This window comes from Accipiter gentilis, chromosome 34, assembly GCF_929443795.1.
Source record: "Accipiter gentilis chromosome 34, bAccGen1.1, whole genome shotgun sequence".
Classification (NCBI taxonomy): Eukaryota; Metazoa; Chordata; class Aves; order Accipitriformes; family Accipitridae; genus Astur; species Astur gentilis.
This window is the reverse complement of record NC_064913.1, coordinates 15896144-15912434: the sequence shown is the minus strand read 5'-3', so window position 1 is coordinate 15912434 and position 16291 is coordinate 15896144. Positions and strand designations below refer to the sequence as shown.

Here is a 16291-nt window from a genome sequence, read left to right as displayed (position 1 = left end):
GGCGAGGAAACGGCCATTTAGTTAACGTTCGCCGGCTGGGCTGCCTCAAAGCCGGGAACGGCGAGGAAGCCGCGGGACCCCCCTCCCTGTCCTCCGCGGCGGGACGCTGCCCGCCCCCCCCCCCCCCGCCCCGGCTCCTCGGGAGGCGCCGCCGCGGGCAGCTCGGGCTGTCGGCGGGCCTTCCTCGGGCGGCGGCGCCGCCATTGCGCCTCCCTCTCCCCAAGATGGCGGCGCCGTTGGCGGTAAATTCGGGTAAGAGGAACCCGGGCGCGAGGCCGCGGCGCTCCGTCGTCTTCCCCGCCGGGCCCGCGCCCTTCTCTCCTCAGAGAACCGCGGGCGTGAGGAGGCGGCGCGGCCCGAGCGGGCGGCGGGGAGCGCGGCCTCCGGTGCGGGCCTCCTCCCCCGCGGGGGCACCCGGGGCCCTCGGGCCGGGCAAAGGCGATGGAGCTCCGCGGTCAGAGCTGCCGCCGTGCTTGGGCGGTGCCGGCGGGGAGTGCGTGAAGCTGGCGGCGTGAGGTGGCAAAGGCCGGCTTGGTTCGAGAGGGCTGTGGTGTCTGGGTGCACGTGTGGTTAAGCATCGCTTCTGGATTGCGTTCCTCTCTTTTAATGCTGTGTGCGGGAAAAGGGAAAGAAAGAAGGACGTCCTGAGTTTTGCCCTCTGCTGCACAAGGAGCCTGGAGATGTTGAGCTGGTTCCTCTTGCATTGAGTGTTGTCAAGGATGAGGAGTATCAGGAGCACCTGTAGTCCTTTCGGAGCCTGTCATGAGGAGCAGTTTCAGGTTACCGAGGCAGCGCTTATCCAGTATAACTGGGGAGTAAGTCTAATACAAAAGGAAATGACTAGATAGTCGGAGAATAACTTCGGAGGTCAGCTGGCCCAGCACTCCTTCTCTTCCCCCCCTTAAAGCAAGGCCAGCTCAATCAGGTGGCTCAGGGCCTTATCTAAACTAGTTTTGAATACTTGTGAGGATGAAGATCCTCCTAAAGGCCTCACTGGGCCTCTGTTCCAATGTGTGGCCACCCTAACAGTAATTATTTTTTTTTTTTCCTGATGGTTAATTGAAAGTTCAGGTATTGCATCTTGTTGCTGCTCATCTTCTCCTGGGGTACCTCTGTCTCTCTTTTCTGTGTATAGTGCCATTCAGTAGTTGAAGATGACAAATCTCCCATCCCTCTTCAGTCTTCTTCTCATAAGACTGAACAAGGTCAGTTCTTTCAGCCTCTCCTCATTCATTCTGTTCTCTGGCTCCCTGTTTCAGTGTCTTGCTCTGCAGAGTCCAAAACTGGACACGGTACTGGAGTGAAGGACTCTCAGAGAGGCCTAGATAATCACTTCCTTACACCTGTTGGCTGCAACTCTGTTAATACAGCCCAGTGCATAAAGGCCGCCTTTGCTATGAGGATGTGCTGCTGACTAGTGTTCAGCTTCCTGTCCACCAGAACACTTGGGTGTTTTTCTGTAAAGCTGCTTTCTAGCTGCTTGGTCCCCCAGCCTGTATTGTTGCATGGAGTTATTCTGTCTCGGGTGCAAAACGTTGCATTTGCATTGTTGAGATTCATTAGGTTAATACAGGGAGAATGGAGACCCTCTGAAAAGCAGTTGTGACTGGAATATGGGCATGGCCAAAAGGTCTGCAGCTAAGGTGGTGTGTGTCATAGTGACTAGTTAATAAAATTAAAAGCTCCATTCCTGTGTCAAGCAAGGAGTAAATCTTACAGAGAAGGTAGTTTGATCTAAGTGAATCAGCTGCATCTCTGTCCCCTCACAGCAAAGCCATAATAAAGCAAAGATCCTTAATTGAAATGTGGCTTGGTTAAAGTGAAAATTGAGACTGTGCTTTATTGTATGGAATACATGGCCAGAGATTCTATAGTCTTATAATTTAAAAACAAATAGGAGAAGAAGTTTTGTATATGAAAGCTTAGATAAAAGTTAAAGCAGATGTGGCATTAGAACTAATGAAGATTTTGCCTTAGGTTATAGTATGTTGTTTGTGGGGACAGACATAGCATGGTCAAGTCTACAAGTTGGCAAAAAGTTCAGGCGTAAGCGATAACTGCTATTGTTGCTAAAAGAAGCAACCCAGCCTGTCCTTCCTTGCTACCCCTGATGGGACACTAAAACTGTAATAATAGTAGAAACAGCATAAGTGGGAAAAAGTCAGCATGGTTGCTATAGTCCAACCTTTTTTCCATCCCAGTTGCTTATTCCTTTCTCTGAAATACTTGCATCTTTGTGCTAGCATAGCTTGTGCCATCACAGAGCAAACTGGGTTGTAGATGTGATCCTGCTGAAAATGAACTTTTTTTTTTAATTAGTTTTCAGTTAGAAAAGTTAGATTCTTTATTCGTTTTAATGCCTTACACTACATGTATTTGGGCTGGTGCAAAGCAATGATGTTGCAGGGACAAGAGCAAACAAACGGGCCAGGAAAATAGTTGAACAGCTTTTGGCAGGCACTGTGGATTGCTGCTGGTGTTTATTGGACTCGCTAATTTAATAAGAGTGAAAAGACCATTTCAAGTGGAAGTAAATCTCTGAAATCTGAAGTTATGTGGGAGAGCCAGTTACAGTCTGGAGTGTGAAATTATTTTTAGTGAATTAGTCTAGGCAGGGGTAACATTGTATGATTAAAACACTGTGATGCTTAAAAAGGACAGAGGATTTGTCCTTTTTTTACAGGCTGTCCTGTCAGATACAGCTCTACTGGCACTGCTAGTTGTGTTGTAAATGACTGTAGTTTTTGTTAGTGCTGAGTTTGGGGTGAGAGGGTTTGTTTTGTTTTTATTCTGTTTTGTGTGATTTCTTCCTTTGCAACAGAATAAAACTGACGAAGTTTTACTTGGTTTGCTGCTTGCAAGACACCTCAGGTAGTGGTAAAACTGACTGGAAACCAGGGGTCTCGCTCTGAGACCTGCTCTTGTCTCCATGTTCACTTGCTACACTTCGACTTGGCTTATGCTGCCTTTATTATTCAGGATATTCACATAGCATTTTGCATTATTTTGAGGTGGTGTCTTGATTGTATGAAAAAGAGGGGCATCTTCACAGCGGAGTAGCTACCTCTTGCTTGCTGTTTTAATGTAAGCAGCCTGGTCAAGAAGAGGTGCAGATATGTTTGACTTTGATGCACCTAGTCAGGTTTACCTTAAGGGTTGGAGCTGGTCAGAGCAAGCTACGTGAAGATAAAATGTTGCCTCTGTACTTCATTTTATACCACAGTGTTAACTTGTACATTAAAAAGAAGAAGGGGGGGGGGGGGGGGGGGGGAGTTAAGCCAGTTTTAGGTGAAATGCTAGTACCTTTTGTGTATAGGCTACTCTGCAAGGCATAGTTCTATTTTCTCATTTCTTCAGAAACAGCCAGTTTCAGAGGTCTCTGCTGTTCACTACCCACTTGTTCTTTCCCTCTGTGCTTTAGGCATTGCTCTTTCATTCTTTCAGTGGTTTTATGATTAGCAGGGCTACTTTGTAACCTCTGTTGAGGAAACACTCTGATTTTTAAAAACAAGATCGGAAGAACTCTGGAAAATGTTGCTTCCTCCCCTTCTCTAATTTGGATCATTTGACTAACATGACTTATAGTGCAGTCCATCAGAGTTAATGAAGCAGGCATGTGTACTGTTGGGAACAAGTGGCTCTGAATGAATGAGAGCAGCAACCTCTTAAAGTAGCTTGTCCACTAGCAAAATTGTAGCATGCAAAAACCACCGCTAGCTTATAAAATCTTTGGGTCAGGGACCATCTCATTAGATGCTCAGAAACACATAACTACCTGCAATCAGGCAGTGGGTATTACGTGGTAGCTTGCAGGCAAATAATAAAATTGGTAATAAATTTAGCTGGTATGTTTAGCAGTGACTTGTGGTGTGTAGAATCTGAAATTTTCAGAAATACGAATGGTATTTAGCAAGGGAAACATTTTGGTACTTTTGTTTAATGTGGGTCTTAAAATTTTTAGTTTTTTTTAAATAGGATGTTAATACTAGGAGGTAAGGATACTTTTCCATGTCTAAGGTTTTCAGTTTAGACAATGATTCTGGCTGAAGTCTGAATGTTAGTTTGGTATACTGTTTTCATGAGATCTGATGATAAGGAAACTTCTATTGCAGTCTTCATGCTGCAGACTTTGGGTTCTGAATGATACAACTTCTAGTGAGGAAGAGGTTGTTCAGCTGTACTAGTAAATTCGGATTTGAAATATGCAAAGGAAACTTCAGTGTTGAGGAAGAAGAGAGATTTTATTTCTAGAGTAGGGTCAGACTTCTCTTATATAATATATTTGTGCTTGCTAGTTTCCAGAAATAATCTGGTCTCTTCTAAACATAGTCAGGTAATTATTTATATTGATCTGTCTATCTCTAGTAAAGGAAATTCATATCTTTATTCATATCTCTTGTACAGAATGTTAACAGCAAGTGTTTCTCAGGGATCAAAAGTACTTGTATTTATTTTTTAAAATAAAATGAGAAATGAAAATATGAAGGGAAGTGTCTTACACTTACGATTTTTGTTTCTTATGGAATGTTGCCTTTAATCTTACATTTTTGTTTTTTAATTTATTTTATTCTACACAGACTGATCCAATGGTGTGACAAATTCTGATAGCACTGCTGTTCATTTTCAGTCCCTCATATATTAGGTATTTTTTTGTTTGGGATTTTTCTGTCAAAAATGGAGAACAGGAAGCCTGCCTTGCCAAGCTCCATTCAGATTCAGGGTCTGCTGTCCAGTTCTTAGTTATCCTTTAATCTTACCAAATTGTATGGAATTTCTTAGGCATGTAAGGATGAAAGATTACAGAGCTTGTATCAAATATCTTTATAAGGTGACTTTCAGTCCCAGAACTTAGCTGCATACATCATCTTTTCTGCTTTTCTAGCTCCCTAAATGCAATTAGGTTTTATATGAGACCACTGTTGTTGTTATTTTGGCCTTAAGAAAGGAAAATAAGCTTTGCTTAATGGGCATAAGTCTATACTGTCAAGCAGAGGCTAACAGTAAGTTAAAAAAGTCTACTTATTGAAAATAGTGTATAAATAATTTGTTTTCTTTCTTTTTCCATTTCAAATATATTGTTTTATTTCTTCTTTTAGCTGCCAGCTTGTGGGGTCCATATAAGGACATATGGCAGACTGTAATGAATGCCATTTGGAAAAGGCAACCTGAAGCTATTCATCGCCTCGACCAGGTTTTAAAGAAACACAAATCTGAGTTCATTTCTCTCTTCAGAAATCCGGTACTGGACTAATCCTCTCTTGTGGAATGAGTTGGAGAGCTGATGATTTACTCTGTCTCATATTGTTGTGTTACATACCATTTAGGCCCTGACCATTCTTTTCATTCTACATTTTTACAGTACATAACACAAATGTGTTATAGCAATCTTGTTCTGCTGTAAGAATACAAATAACTTGAATAATACATATTATTTTGTGTCTTGCACAGGATAATTTTATGTATAATGTATTTTTTTCCTCTCATTATTTGAATGCTATTTTGAAAGGAATAGTAAAAGTATCTGATAATCCATCAGGGTCGTGGTTTAACCCCAGCCAGCAACTAAGCACCAAGCAGCTGCTTACTCACTTGCCCCCACCCCTGCCACGGTGGGATGGGGGAGAAAATCGGGAAAGGAAGTAAAAACTCGTTGTCCTAAGAATGGTTTACTAGAACAGAAAAGAAGAAACTAATGATGATAATGATAACACTAATAAAATGACAACATTAATAATAAAAGGATTGGAATGTACAAATGATGCACAGTGCAATTGCTCACCACCTGCCAATTGATGCCCAGTTAGTCCCTGAGCAGTGATCCCCAGCCCAGGCCAACTCCCCCCAGTTTATATACTGGACATGACATCACACACTATGGAATATCCCCTTGGCTAGTTTGGGTCAGCTGTCCTGGCCGTGTCCCCTCCCAACTTCTTGTGCCCTTCCAGCCTTCTTGCTGGCTGGGCAAGAGAAGCTGAAAAATCCTTGACTTTAGACTAAACATTACTTAGCAACAACTAAAAACATCAGTGTTATCAACATTCTTCTCATACCTAACTCAAAAACATAGGACTATATCAGCTACTAGGAAGGCAATTTACTCTGTCCCAGCTGAAATCAGGACAATCAGTCCAGTATTAGCTTTTTTTGCTACTCTTTTGTGTGTGTGAAATAAAGCAGAAAACTATTTTTTCTGGTTTTGGTCCATGTTCCAGTCAGGTTAATGAACACACAGAACAGGTGAACACATGAATTTAAAAATGTAGAATGTGTCTTGTTAGGAATGTGAGATGATGTGGAAAAACTCACTGTTTCTTGGCTGATGGATCACAAGGTAGCAACTAGAAATATGTCTTCTCGGTGGTGTTACTTCTGAAGTAGTAGATGGCTCTTTAAACTGATAGGTTAGAAAATTTAACAGTCAGCTATAGAGTTTTGTCGGTATATTTTAGCATCTGAGTTTAACAGAAAAAGAATGATGTAGAAAATAGTGCTTTGGAGTAACACAACATGTCTGATCAACGACCCAGATGTTTTTCATTGAGCTGATACCAATTCCTGTTGAGAGCTGTATCAAAATTTACTTTCAGTCTCCATTATCCTGAGTAAACTAAATGTCAGCACTGATTATATAAGATTATTTTTGGTATGTTGCCACAAAGAGCCCATTGCTGTGCAAGTGTGAAGCATTTTTAGGATGCCTTCACTATCTCTGCATTTAAAAACACTGCCTTTGTTTTTATGATGACAACTTAACCTGTCAGAACTGTATTTGCGAGGAAGGATTAATGTGTAAAGCTTTATTCAGTATTTGATCTTGCCATTTTGAATAACTTCCGATGCTTGTTTCTCTTGCAGCCAAAGAATGTTCAGCAGCATGAGAAAATTCAGAAAGCAAGTACAGAAGGGGTTGCTATCCAGGGTCAGCAGGGAACTAGGCTTTTGCCAGAGCAACTCATCAGAGAAGCCTTTATCCTTAGTGACCTTTTTGATATCGGAGAGTTGGCAGCTGTTGAGCTCCTTCTAGCTGGTGAGAAGGGAAAATATTTAAGAGCTGGAGAAATAAAACTTAAATAGGCCCTTCTTATTTCAGTGTACGCTTAACATGAATGCATGATTCAGTCAAGGCCTTAGCTTCCTAACATAGAATGTTCTTAAAAAGAAATCTGCTGTCACTGTAATGTAATATGATAACAGTGTTTTGAACCTTAATGTTCATATTTTATGCAGTGATTGCAAAAGGGGGAATAATTTGAGGGTTTTTTTATGATTTACTTTCTCTATCACTGAATTTAAAAATAGTTTAAAGATAATTGATTGAGAGTTTCTCCATAAAGCAGTGTAATAGAAACTGGTTCTTCAAATTATGTATTAGTTATAGATTGATATGTGACTCTATTTGGATCATAATCTAGCAACTGATTAGGAGGAGAAGTATTCTGGAAAGTGATACATGCTTTGCATGTAGAAAATTGATTTCAGACTTATTAAAATATAATTGTTACCATTACTTGCTACTGTTCATCATTAACTTTTAAAAAATTCATTAAATAACTAGCTTGTGAATTTGTCACCTTTGGAAAGCCATCTTCAAGTCAGCCTTGGTTTCTATTTTGAGCTTGAATTTTCGGTGTAAATTCAGACAGGAAATTTTATTTTGAATAAAGAAAAGAGATCTTGCTGATAATCAGCTTGAATTGATTATTAAGATGGGTAGATATCAGTTGCAAATACCATTTGGACCAGGATATTTATGGACTTGCACTTCTATTTCTTTTAAATTTTTGGATGTTCTAATAGTTGAATATCAGTTTTAATAATAGAACCCAAAATGTCTGTGATTTCTTTTAAGTAACTGAAACAAATCAAAGCGATCATGAATAACCATGTTTGCTTTGAATGCTACACTTGTATTTCAGTTAGAAATGCAAAGGTATAGAGCTGTTATCAAAGTGTGCGTGTTCAACTTCCTGTGACGACACTATGCATTTTCATTCAATAGGAGAACACCAGCAACCTCATTTTCCTGGCCTTACAAGAGGCCTAGTGGCTGTTCTGTTGTACTGGGATGGGAAAAGATGCATTGCCAATTCACTACGAACCCTCATCCAGTCACGCCAAGGCAAGACATGGACGTTGGAACTCAGGTCTGTATTAGGGTGATGAGCTGATCAAAGCTCTTTGCTTTGAGTGCTTTTAGGACTGATTAGACTCAAGGGAATACAAATATTCTCAGATTTGTTTGTTTCTCATAACCTGATGCAGCTGCTTTCACATTTGTTTTTTTTTAAGCGTGATATTCTTCTTACACATATTTTTATTGGATTATAAGGATATCCATTTTACGTTCAGTTTTCATGCTACTTCACCTTTTAGCAGTGTTTTGCTTCAGACACCCTTTCAGTCAGTGTTCTTCTAACTAGTGATGATTACTCAGTATTTCAGAGACTTGAGTTTCTGCCTTTGCTGTGTTCTGACTTCCCGTGTCCCGTGAAACAGAGAATTGTTCTCCTGCCTTTGCTTAAAATGGGTGCACTATTTACTGGTGAACATAACATGCTAACATTTTTTGACTTGAAAAAGAAAACAGTACTTACTGTTTACTTCCAATGTGCAGTGATTGCTTGACTAGAGAAAAATTAAAAGATGTGTTCTAGTGTAAATACAAATTCTGAAACATAAAATAAATGATTACTTTAGAACTAGCTCCACCACTTGAGTAGGGTGTATGTAATTGGACAATTGCATTGTCCACAGCCACATGAATCACAGCTCAAGAGGCTGTGAGCTTGTGAGTTGTGTACATCTTAGGTTTAGTACTTTTTCCTTTTGACGGAGATCTTAGCTAGCTGATCCATGTTGTATTCTCGTATTCCATGCTCTTGAACCTACAGTTACCTAAAGACTTTGTATCCATTCAGCATAATGTTTTGAGAGGGCACTGCTTACTGATTAACAATGCACATTTAGTTACTTTTTGTATATAATGTAGTTGGACATTTTCTGCCAGCGAATACATTTGATGGGATTTGTTATTTTAGACTTCCTCTGTGACTGGGAATAGTATGATTAATTGTTAAATTTACGTTCTTTCCATTTTAGTCAAGAGTTAATGACCATGACAACACGATTTACAGATGACCTAATGGAGCAGGGTTTGACTCAGAAGATCCTCACTCTTGTGTCTCATATTGATTTGAACAATGAATTTGATAAACTCCAGAGAGAACGAGGATTGGGCAGTGAGAAACATCGCAAAGAGGTAAATATTCACTGGGTGTGAATATTATTCTGAATTACTGCACAGATTAGAGTACAGTTAGACTGCCAAGAGATATGGAGTGATTTTTCTTTTTTTTAACTTTCCAGTTTCTGTTCTCTGCCTTTGCAAGCTCTGTTACTGTCTGAAGGATCATAATAACTACTCCACAGCTTGTGCTATGCCGGTGTGGGATCCAGATTACTTCCTGCATTTCTGTTTTGCAGTTGCTCCCTGATGCTAGGGCATACCTTATTTTTAGTGAAGAAGTGTAATCAAAGACAGTGAGAAAGTAAGACTAATATTTGCAATATGTGTAAATTTCTTTTTTTTTTTTTTTTCACTTTTATTCTAAAGACTGTGTATTAAATCATCTGCTGTCAGTACTAGTATTAGCAGCACCATTGGAATAAAACCAGCAAACTAAAATTCACAAATTATTAATAACTTAATCCGATTGTGTTCATATGAACAGAGGCATTTCTAATAGTGAGAATTGCTTGAAATGAGTTCTCATTTTTATAATCCTTGAACTTAATTGAGACTGTGACTAACTGCAGAGTATGTTTCTAGTAGGAATATTTTAAACATTATTGTTTTAATTTCTGAACTTCTTTCTAATGGGCGATCTGTCTAAAAATTATTCTAGGTTATAATCAGTCAATCTGTTTTCCACCAAATAAAGAACTAGTTTTACACTTTTGCTGTTAATCTAGAAACTATGCGAAGAATATCCTTCTGATTTACCTTAAATTACCTGTTTGCCTTAATTTTACCTTAAAATTCATTTAACACTCTAATGTTAGAAGTTTTGTTTTTTTTCTTCCTTTTAGGTGGACTACCATATTTCCCTCTGTATTCATTAGAACTATTATTCTGCTGGAGTCTGTGTGCAGATCTCTTGCTGTGTTATATGTTGAAACATTTTTCTCTTTATCTCCATGCATGTGATTTTACTGGAGATAGAATGCTTATAGCTCTTCTTTTGTTGTTGGTGGTGGTGGTTTTTTGTTTTTTATTTAACCGGGTACAGTGGGTATAGGGCAAGAATGTTGTTAGAAGCTCATAATTTAGCTAAATAAAATACAGTTTTACAAATACCATTATGAAAGGCCATTAGTTGCTTTTTATTTTTTAACTTCTACTGTTTTCATAAGACTTAAAGCAGTTAAAACTCAGCTTGGGGGGGACCAAGGAAGTTAAATTAAATAAACGTTTGTCCTTCTTTGAAAACAGGTAATTTTTGGTGTAACTGTTAGAAGAAAGACAAGCTTTATTTTCAAGAGCCATTGTACTTAATTGTATCGTAGCATGGCAGTATTTTGCCTAATTAAAAGAAAGAAAATATTTTTAGTACGAAAATGCTTGGTAGTCTTTGTTGGGCATGGTATTTGTTCCATATGTAATAGGGGATGATAGATTTCATTTATGTTTACATTCTGAAGTTGATGTAAAATGTCTGGGGGAAGACAGTTCTAACTTTAAATGTTGTTCATACTTCTCGGTGTCTTAAAAGTTAGGTATTTGTATAGTCAGTTGAGAGCATCTCTTGGGGCAAGGGGGAAGGCTACGACCTTATCTGGATATTACTACCAGTGCTGTTGTGTATTAGAGACAGGAAATGAGACTTTGGTGTGGCACATTTACAGCTACAAAAGTCCCGTGTAGATTCATGTCTCCTGACCTTGACAGAGGTGCTGGTTTGCATGTAGTCATTGCAGGATCTCTACTCACAGCTCACATGAAATACATGGGAATATGAATGCATTTAACAAGCAGAAGTGTGCCTTCTGTTATTTAGCAACTAAAGAAGCCCAACATTTTCTGTAGCTGCCGTCCTTAATTTTTAGCTTAAGCTAGTCATACTGATTGACTGAGAAGGAGAAATTGAACATGTTGCCAGAATATTTATATTCACTGTTTTTTTGTTTGTTTTTTTCTTTTAAAGGTTTCTGACCTCATTAAAGAATGCCGACAGTCCTTGGCTGAAAGTCTGTTTGTGTGGACCTGCCAGTCACCACTGAGTAAGGATGACACTCTAATCCTCATAAGTTATCTGGAGAAAGTAACAGTGGAAGCTGATGGCTCATTGGATGGCGTGAACTTGTCTCTTCTTATGGCTCTCCTTTACTGCTTTGATGTCAGCTTTCTGGAACAAGGCACGGAGGATCGTGAAGGTAATGCTGGCAGGTTTCCCAAAGAAGATATGTTGTGCAGATGGATAAATTGTTATTTAACCAATTTTGTTATTGATCAGTAACAAATTGGTAAGGTTTTGCATGTTTGTTTTCACATTCATTTACTGGGTGTTGGTGTTGTGTTTGTTTTTGCTGTTCTTCAAGATTTGATGCACCGGCTCCCTCTGCTAGCAGAAAGACAGTATATAGCAACAATACACACTCGTCTTCAGGAGTCTCAGCCTTGGAAATTACCCGGCCTGCAAGCTACTGTTAGATTAGCCTGGGCGCTGGCATTACGAGGAATATCCCAATTGTCCGATGTGACAGGTAAATTACCCTAAAGTGCAGTTGCTTCATATTAGTATTCAGATATTGCAAGTGGCATAAGTCAAAGTATCTGTTACCTTTTTGAAGTGTTAGTATTTATCTTTATGATAAAATTACTGTTGACACTCTGTTAAAGCTTTCTCAGTATGTGAGTATGGTTGTCGAGAATTCAATTGCTCCGAAATGTACACAGATTTAGAAATAATTAGTTATTAGACAGTGATATTGCAGTGTCTCACTGAAGTGAAAGAGAGCTTAATGTACTGAAAAATGTGAAAGATTGCATTTTAGCAGCCTTAGTATCATTTGAACACTTAAATTAAGAATAGGTTCACGCTCCTGACTTTTTACATCTGTAAATGTTAAACCTCAGTATCTTGAGAGGACAAAACTATTTTTAATTTTTTTTTTTCTCTCTGTACTTCACAGTCTTTCCAGGCTCCCTACTAGGTCAGAATTGAGTCTGCTCTAGAATATCTATTAAAGAAAATGTAAACATTATAATTGATGTTTAATTAAGGTTGGTTTGTGATTCTTGGTTCACAGCCTTAAATTTGAGTGGGTAAATGGATTATGCACTTTAACACTTACTAACAAAGAAAGTTGAGATCATCACCTGACATTAACTTGTCTTTTCCATTCTGGTGTTTCCCTGTACAGTAGAAAAAACATAGTTGATAGAAGCATGTCAATTTGCATGTCAGCCAGGTATTCTGAAATATGTTTCGTTTGGTAACAGGTAATTGTAATTTATTTTTTCCCCTCTTGTGATTTTTATTGCCCAGCTCTTGCAGAATTCACTGAGGCAGATGAAGCAATGGCAGAGCTAGCGGTTGCTGATAATGTCTTCCTGTTTCTAACTGAATCAGTTGTGGGGTCTGAAAATTTCTACCAGGAGGAATTTTACATTCGCAAAATTCATAACCTTGTCACAGACTTCCTTGCACTCATGCCAATGAAAGTAAGTGGTTTGTGTGAATAGCAGTTCTGAAGAAATGTGGGCATCTCTTCTATATTTCTAACACTAGGACAGGTAGCATAGAGATTCAGATGTGACCCTCACCTTGAGGTGCTGCAATTCAGAAAACTTGTTGACTTTATGGAACCGATATGGTTTTGGGTTTGTTTTCCACACTGAAGTAGAATGTGATTTTTAAAACATGTCGGTGTGGTGAGATTTGCAAAGCAAGCTTTTGTGGTGGTAGTGGGTTTGTTTTGTTATACATGATTAAAATTTAAATGGATGCTGAAATTGATAGCAATGCATGTAGGTATTGATTTTTGTTGTTGGCGGTGGTGGTTTTCTTTTTCTTTTGATACAGACAGTAGTGTAACCTAAATTAACTTATGGTTTTTGTCTCTCATTTTGAATTTATTCTGTTACTAATGATCTTTTCCATATTTAAGGGGAGGGATTCTGCTTTTTCAGTAGGATCAATTGTTGGGAAAATGAGCAGCTGTTTTCACTAGAACAGCAGAAATGGTGCAAAAGGGTTTTAAAAAAAGTTTGAAGCAATTACAACTGTTTCATTTGTGCAAGAATTTGTATCTAGACATGGAAAATAAAAATTCTATGAAAACACTTTTATTTACTTGATGGAGGCTTTATTTTGTGACCTTCATTGTGTTGAGCTGTAGTTGGAGTTGCCAAATAATTACTTTTTTCAATGTGCAGCAAGAAGGATTTAAAAATATATTTTGTTCATTGTAACCTCGCAGAACGAGAACAATATTGGCTGGAAAACCAATATTTGAGCCTTAAGAACCTCTGAGGTCATATATGAACATGTTGTAGACAGCTTTTAGGTTTAATCCTGATTTATTTAGTCTGTTGGTGTTGCATGTTGTTTTCTCAAGCTGTCTTTTTAACCCACAGAATATTCATAGAACAAGTATAACGTCAGTTCAAGCAAGTTCATGTTGATAACTTTACAGCTATATTTCTGCTGCAAAGCCTGCCTGCATACAACACTTACCATGTTGTTAACTGGCTTTGGACATCCTTTGAAGGCTGCATGCAATGGTGTTTTCTGTTACATAGACACAGTAGCCCTTGGGAGTCTTTTGAATATATGAGGAATATGTGAGGTGTATTTTATGGAAGTTCCTTAAACAATGAAGTACAAACAGGTTTGGAACTGGGAACTTTTTCATGAGGCAGTTCTTCATTGGATGATGTTGCTTTACGAAAGATGAAGTGTCTCCCTGTAATGGTACCAGTTTTTATGAAAGAGATACAAGGTAGATTTTTGAATGAAGGTAAAAGAGCTGGAGAATGACCCAAGCTGAGGTTGCTGCCATACTAGATTTAGAACAGATGTGACCTTGTCTCCTGTATTCACAGAACGGCCTGAAAATCTCAAGGCTGTTGGTTGGTTTGTTGGTAGATCTTTCATCTTCACTACATTATGGAATTGGAAGCTTTATCTCTGGGAAGAGTATTTCTCTTCCACTTCAGTTTTTTGGCTTTGGCTCAGATCTGCAGTTGATTGCAGCTAATGCCTAGAGATAAAGAGAGATATTCTTCATTACAAGTAGGATTTTGTAATACAGGATATAAGCAAAAATCTGACTGTGGGCTTGTATTCTAGTTTGATAGAGGCCAGTGCTAGCTGTTTTACAGGAAAGACTTTGTTAGCAGGCAATTGGGATATAGCCCTACAAGGGAATTTTTTGTCTTAACTGCTGTTAGTTAGTGGTTGGCTTATATACTCATCTCTTTCTACTGGATCTCAAATTTTAGGTACAGAGAAGTGTCTGCTTTGCAGGATCTCTTTTTTTTTTTTATATATCTGTAGCCTTTGTTCAATTTTATTTAAATCTTTAAGTCAGCATTTTACTTAACCCTTCTGTATAGTTTTAACATTTATGCTGCTTGCCAGTGATAATTTGGGTAAATCTTTTGGTTGACCGCATTACATTCAGAACTTGGTAACTAGCTTCAGTAATTCATATAATTCATTATTTCACTTATCAACTCAGTTTCGTCTGTGTATTAATTTTGTTAGTATACTAATTTGGCTGGTTTGCTCTGACCCTTTCCACAGTTTTTTCTAGTTTTTAACTATTTTTTTCTTGATGATACACAATTATTTTGCTGCTTATTCGGTTTTGCAAATTAAGATGTATTATAGACTATGAACTGGTATCTATTGACTATCACCATGTTTTAATTTTTGGTGTGTTGAATTGGTTGCTTATTTCTGTTTTTTGTTCCTCAATGTCTGCTTAATATTTAACAAAACTTAACTTTTCATCTCATGGCTATTTGTTTTCTCTAAGCCTCTGGTGGGGTGTTTTGTCAAAGGCTCTTTGACATTAGAACTAAATGTCAGCTGTTTTTTGTTTACCAATTACTTTTTTCAACACAAAGAATTTTAGGATACAGATTGAAGGCTTTTTTTTTTTTTTTTTTTTAATTGCTGCAGTTGTGCTTCCCCTCCCTGCTCTCTTCACCCCCTGCCCCATTGTATTTATTGTGGTTAATGCTTTTAGTTGTGACAGACTGGGTCTGAAGTAACTACATCAATCCAAAACTTAAAACAGCTGTAAGTAGAAGTAGGCTTAAATGCTAAGAAAGGTGCAATCCACAGATCTATATACAGAAAACATTATTTTTACAGTGTTTTCTGTTTATTTTTGCTCCTTGTGGATAATGGTCCACCTTTCTTTGTTTGACGCTAACTCATCTAGCTTTTGAAGTAAAAAGAGGAAAAGGATCCATCTTTTGGGGCCAAACTAAAGTATCTGGTGAAGTCAGTTGGGAAAAACTCCCATAGTATAAATTCAGGGGTTTTGCTATGAACTGAGGGCCTTGGCAGTAAGAAAAGTGTTTGAATGTATATTTGAATGTAAGCTCTTCGAGGGGAGAGGATTAAAAAAAAAATAATAAAATTGAATATTCTTGTCATGTATGTGCAAGTTCATTTGATTTCTTAGTTTTTAATAGGCTGTTTAGACAATTCCATTATTTCTCTTCTGTTTCATTCTTAGCTAAATAAAGACCGGTGTTTTTTTCCACTTCATAAACTGTGTAGGTGAAACAGCTGAGAAACCGTGCTGATGAAGATGCTCGCATGATCCACATGAGTATTCAGATGGGTAATGATCCACCTATTTCCCTTCGGAGAGATCTGGAGCACTTAATGCTTTTAGTAAGCCCTATTTTCTTTTAAATTACTGTGGCAAAAACTGATTGTGACTTTCCTTCTTCATTAGAAAACCCGTATCTGAATGATAACATACAGTGCTGGATCTCTCCCTTTCTGGATTAGAGGGATTTTTTTTTTTTTCTTCATTATAGACACTTACTGTAACTTTTCATGTAAAGGAATTAATTTACTGCCTTGGCTTCTGATGTTAATGAAGTGTCATTTAATTCTTGTGTAGTAAGTAAATACTGCATTGTTTCTTATGTTTGAAGAATTCTTGAGCTGAAGTTATTTTACAAAATATCTAAAATTTATAAGATTATCTTAGCATATCTATTATCATAAGCCATCTTATTTTAATGTAACTTAGAAAT

General features: G+C 38.2%; 1 protein-coding gene across 2 annotated transcripts in view; it reads left to right on the top strand.

The window, feature by feature from the left end:
- The first annotated feature begins 189 nt into the window (after nucleotides 1–189).
- NUP205 (nucleoporin 205) overlaps nucleotides 190–16291 on the top strand; it is a 53918-nt gene continuing 37816 nt past the window's right edge. For both annotated transcript variants that reach the window (XM_049791926.1, XM_049791927.1), the window contains exons 1-9: nucleotides 190–252; nucleotides 5097–5239; nucleotides 6859–7030; nucleotides 8003–8147; nucleotides 9103–9262; nucleotides 11208–11436; nucleotides 11602–11766; nucleotides 12552–12727; nucleotides 15804–15920. In XM_049791926.1, the coding sequence (XP_049647883.1) occupies nucleotides 225–252; nucleotides 5097–5239; nucleotides 6859–7030; nucleotides 8003–8147; nucleotides 9103–9262; nucleotides 11208–11436; nucleotides 11602–11766; nucleotides 12552–12727; nucleotides 15804–15920 (1335 nt within the window). In that variant the 5' untranslated portion in view covers nucleotides 190–224. The remainder of the gene's footprint in view (nucleotides 253–5096; nucleotides 5240–6858; nucleotides 7031–8002; nucleotides 8148–9102; nucleotides 9263–11207; nucleotides 11437–11601; nucleotides 11767–12551; nucleotides 12728–15803; nucleotides 15921–16291) is intronic.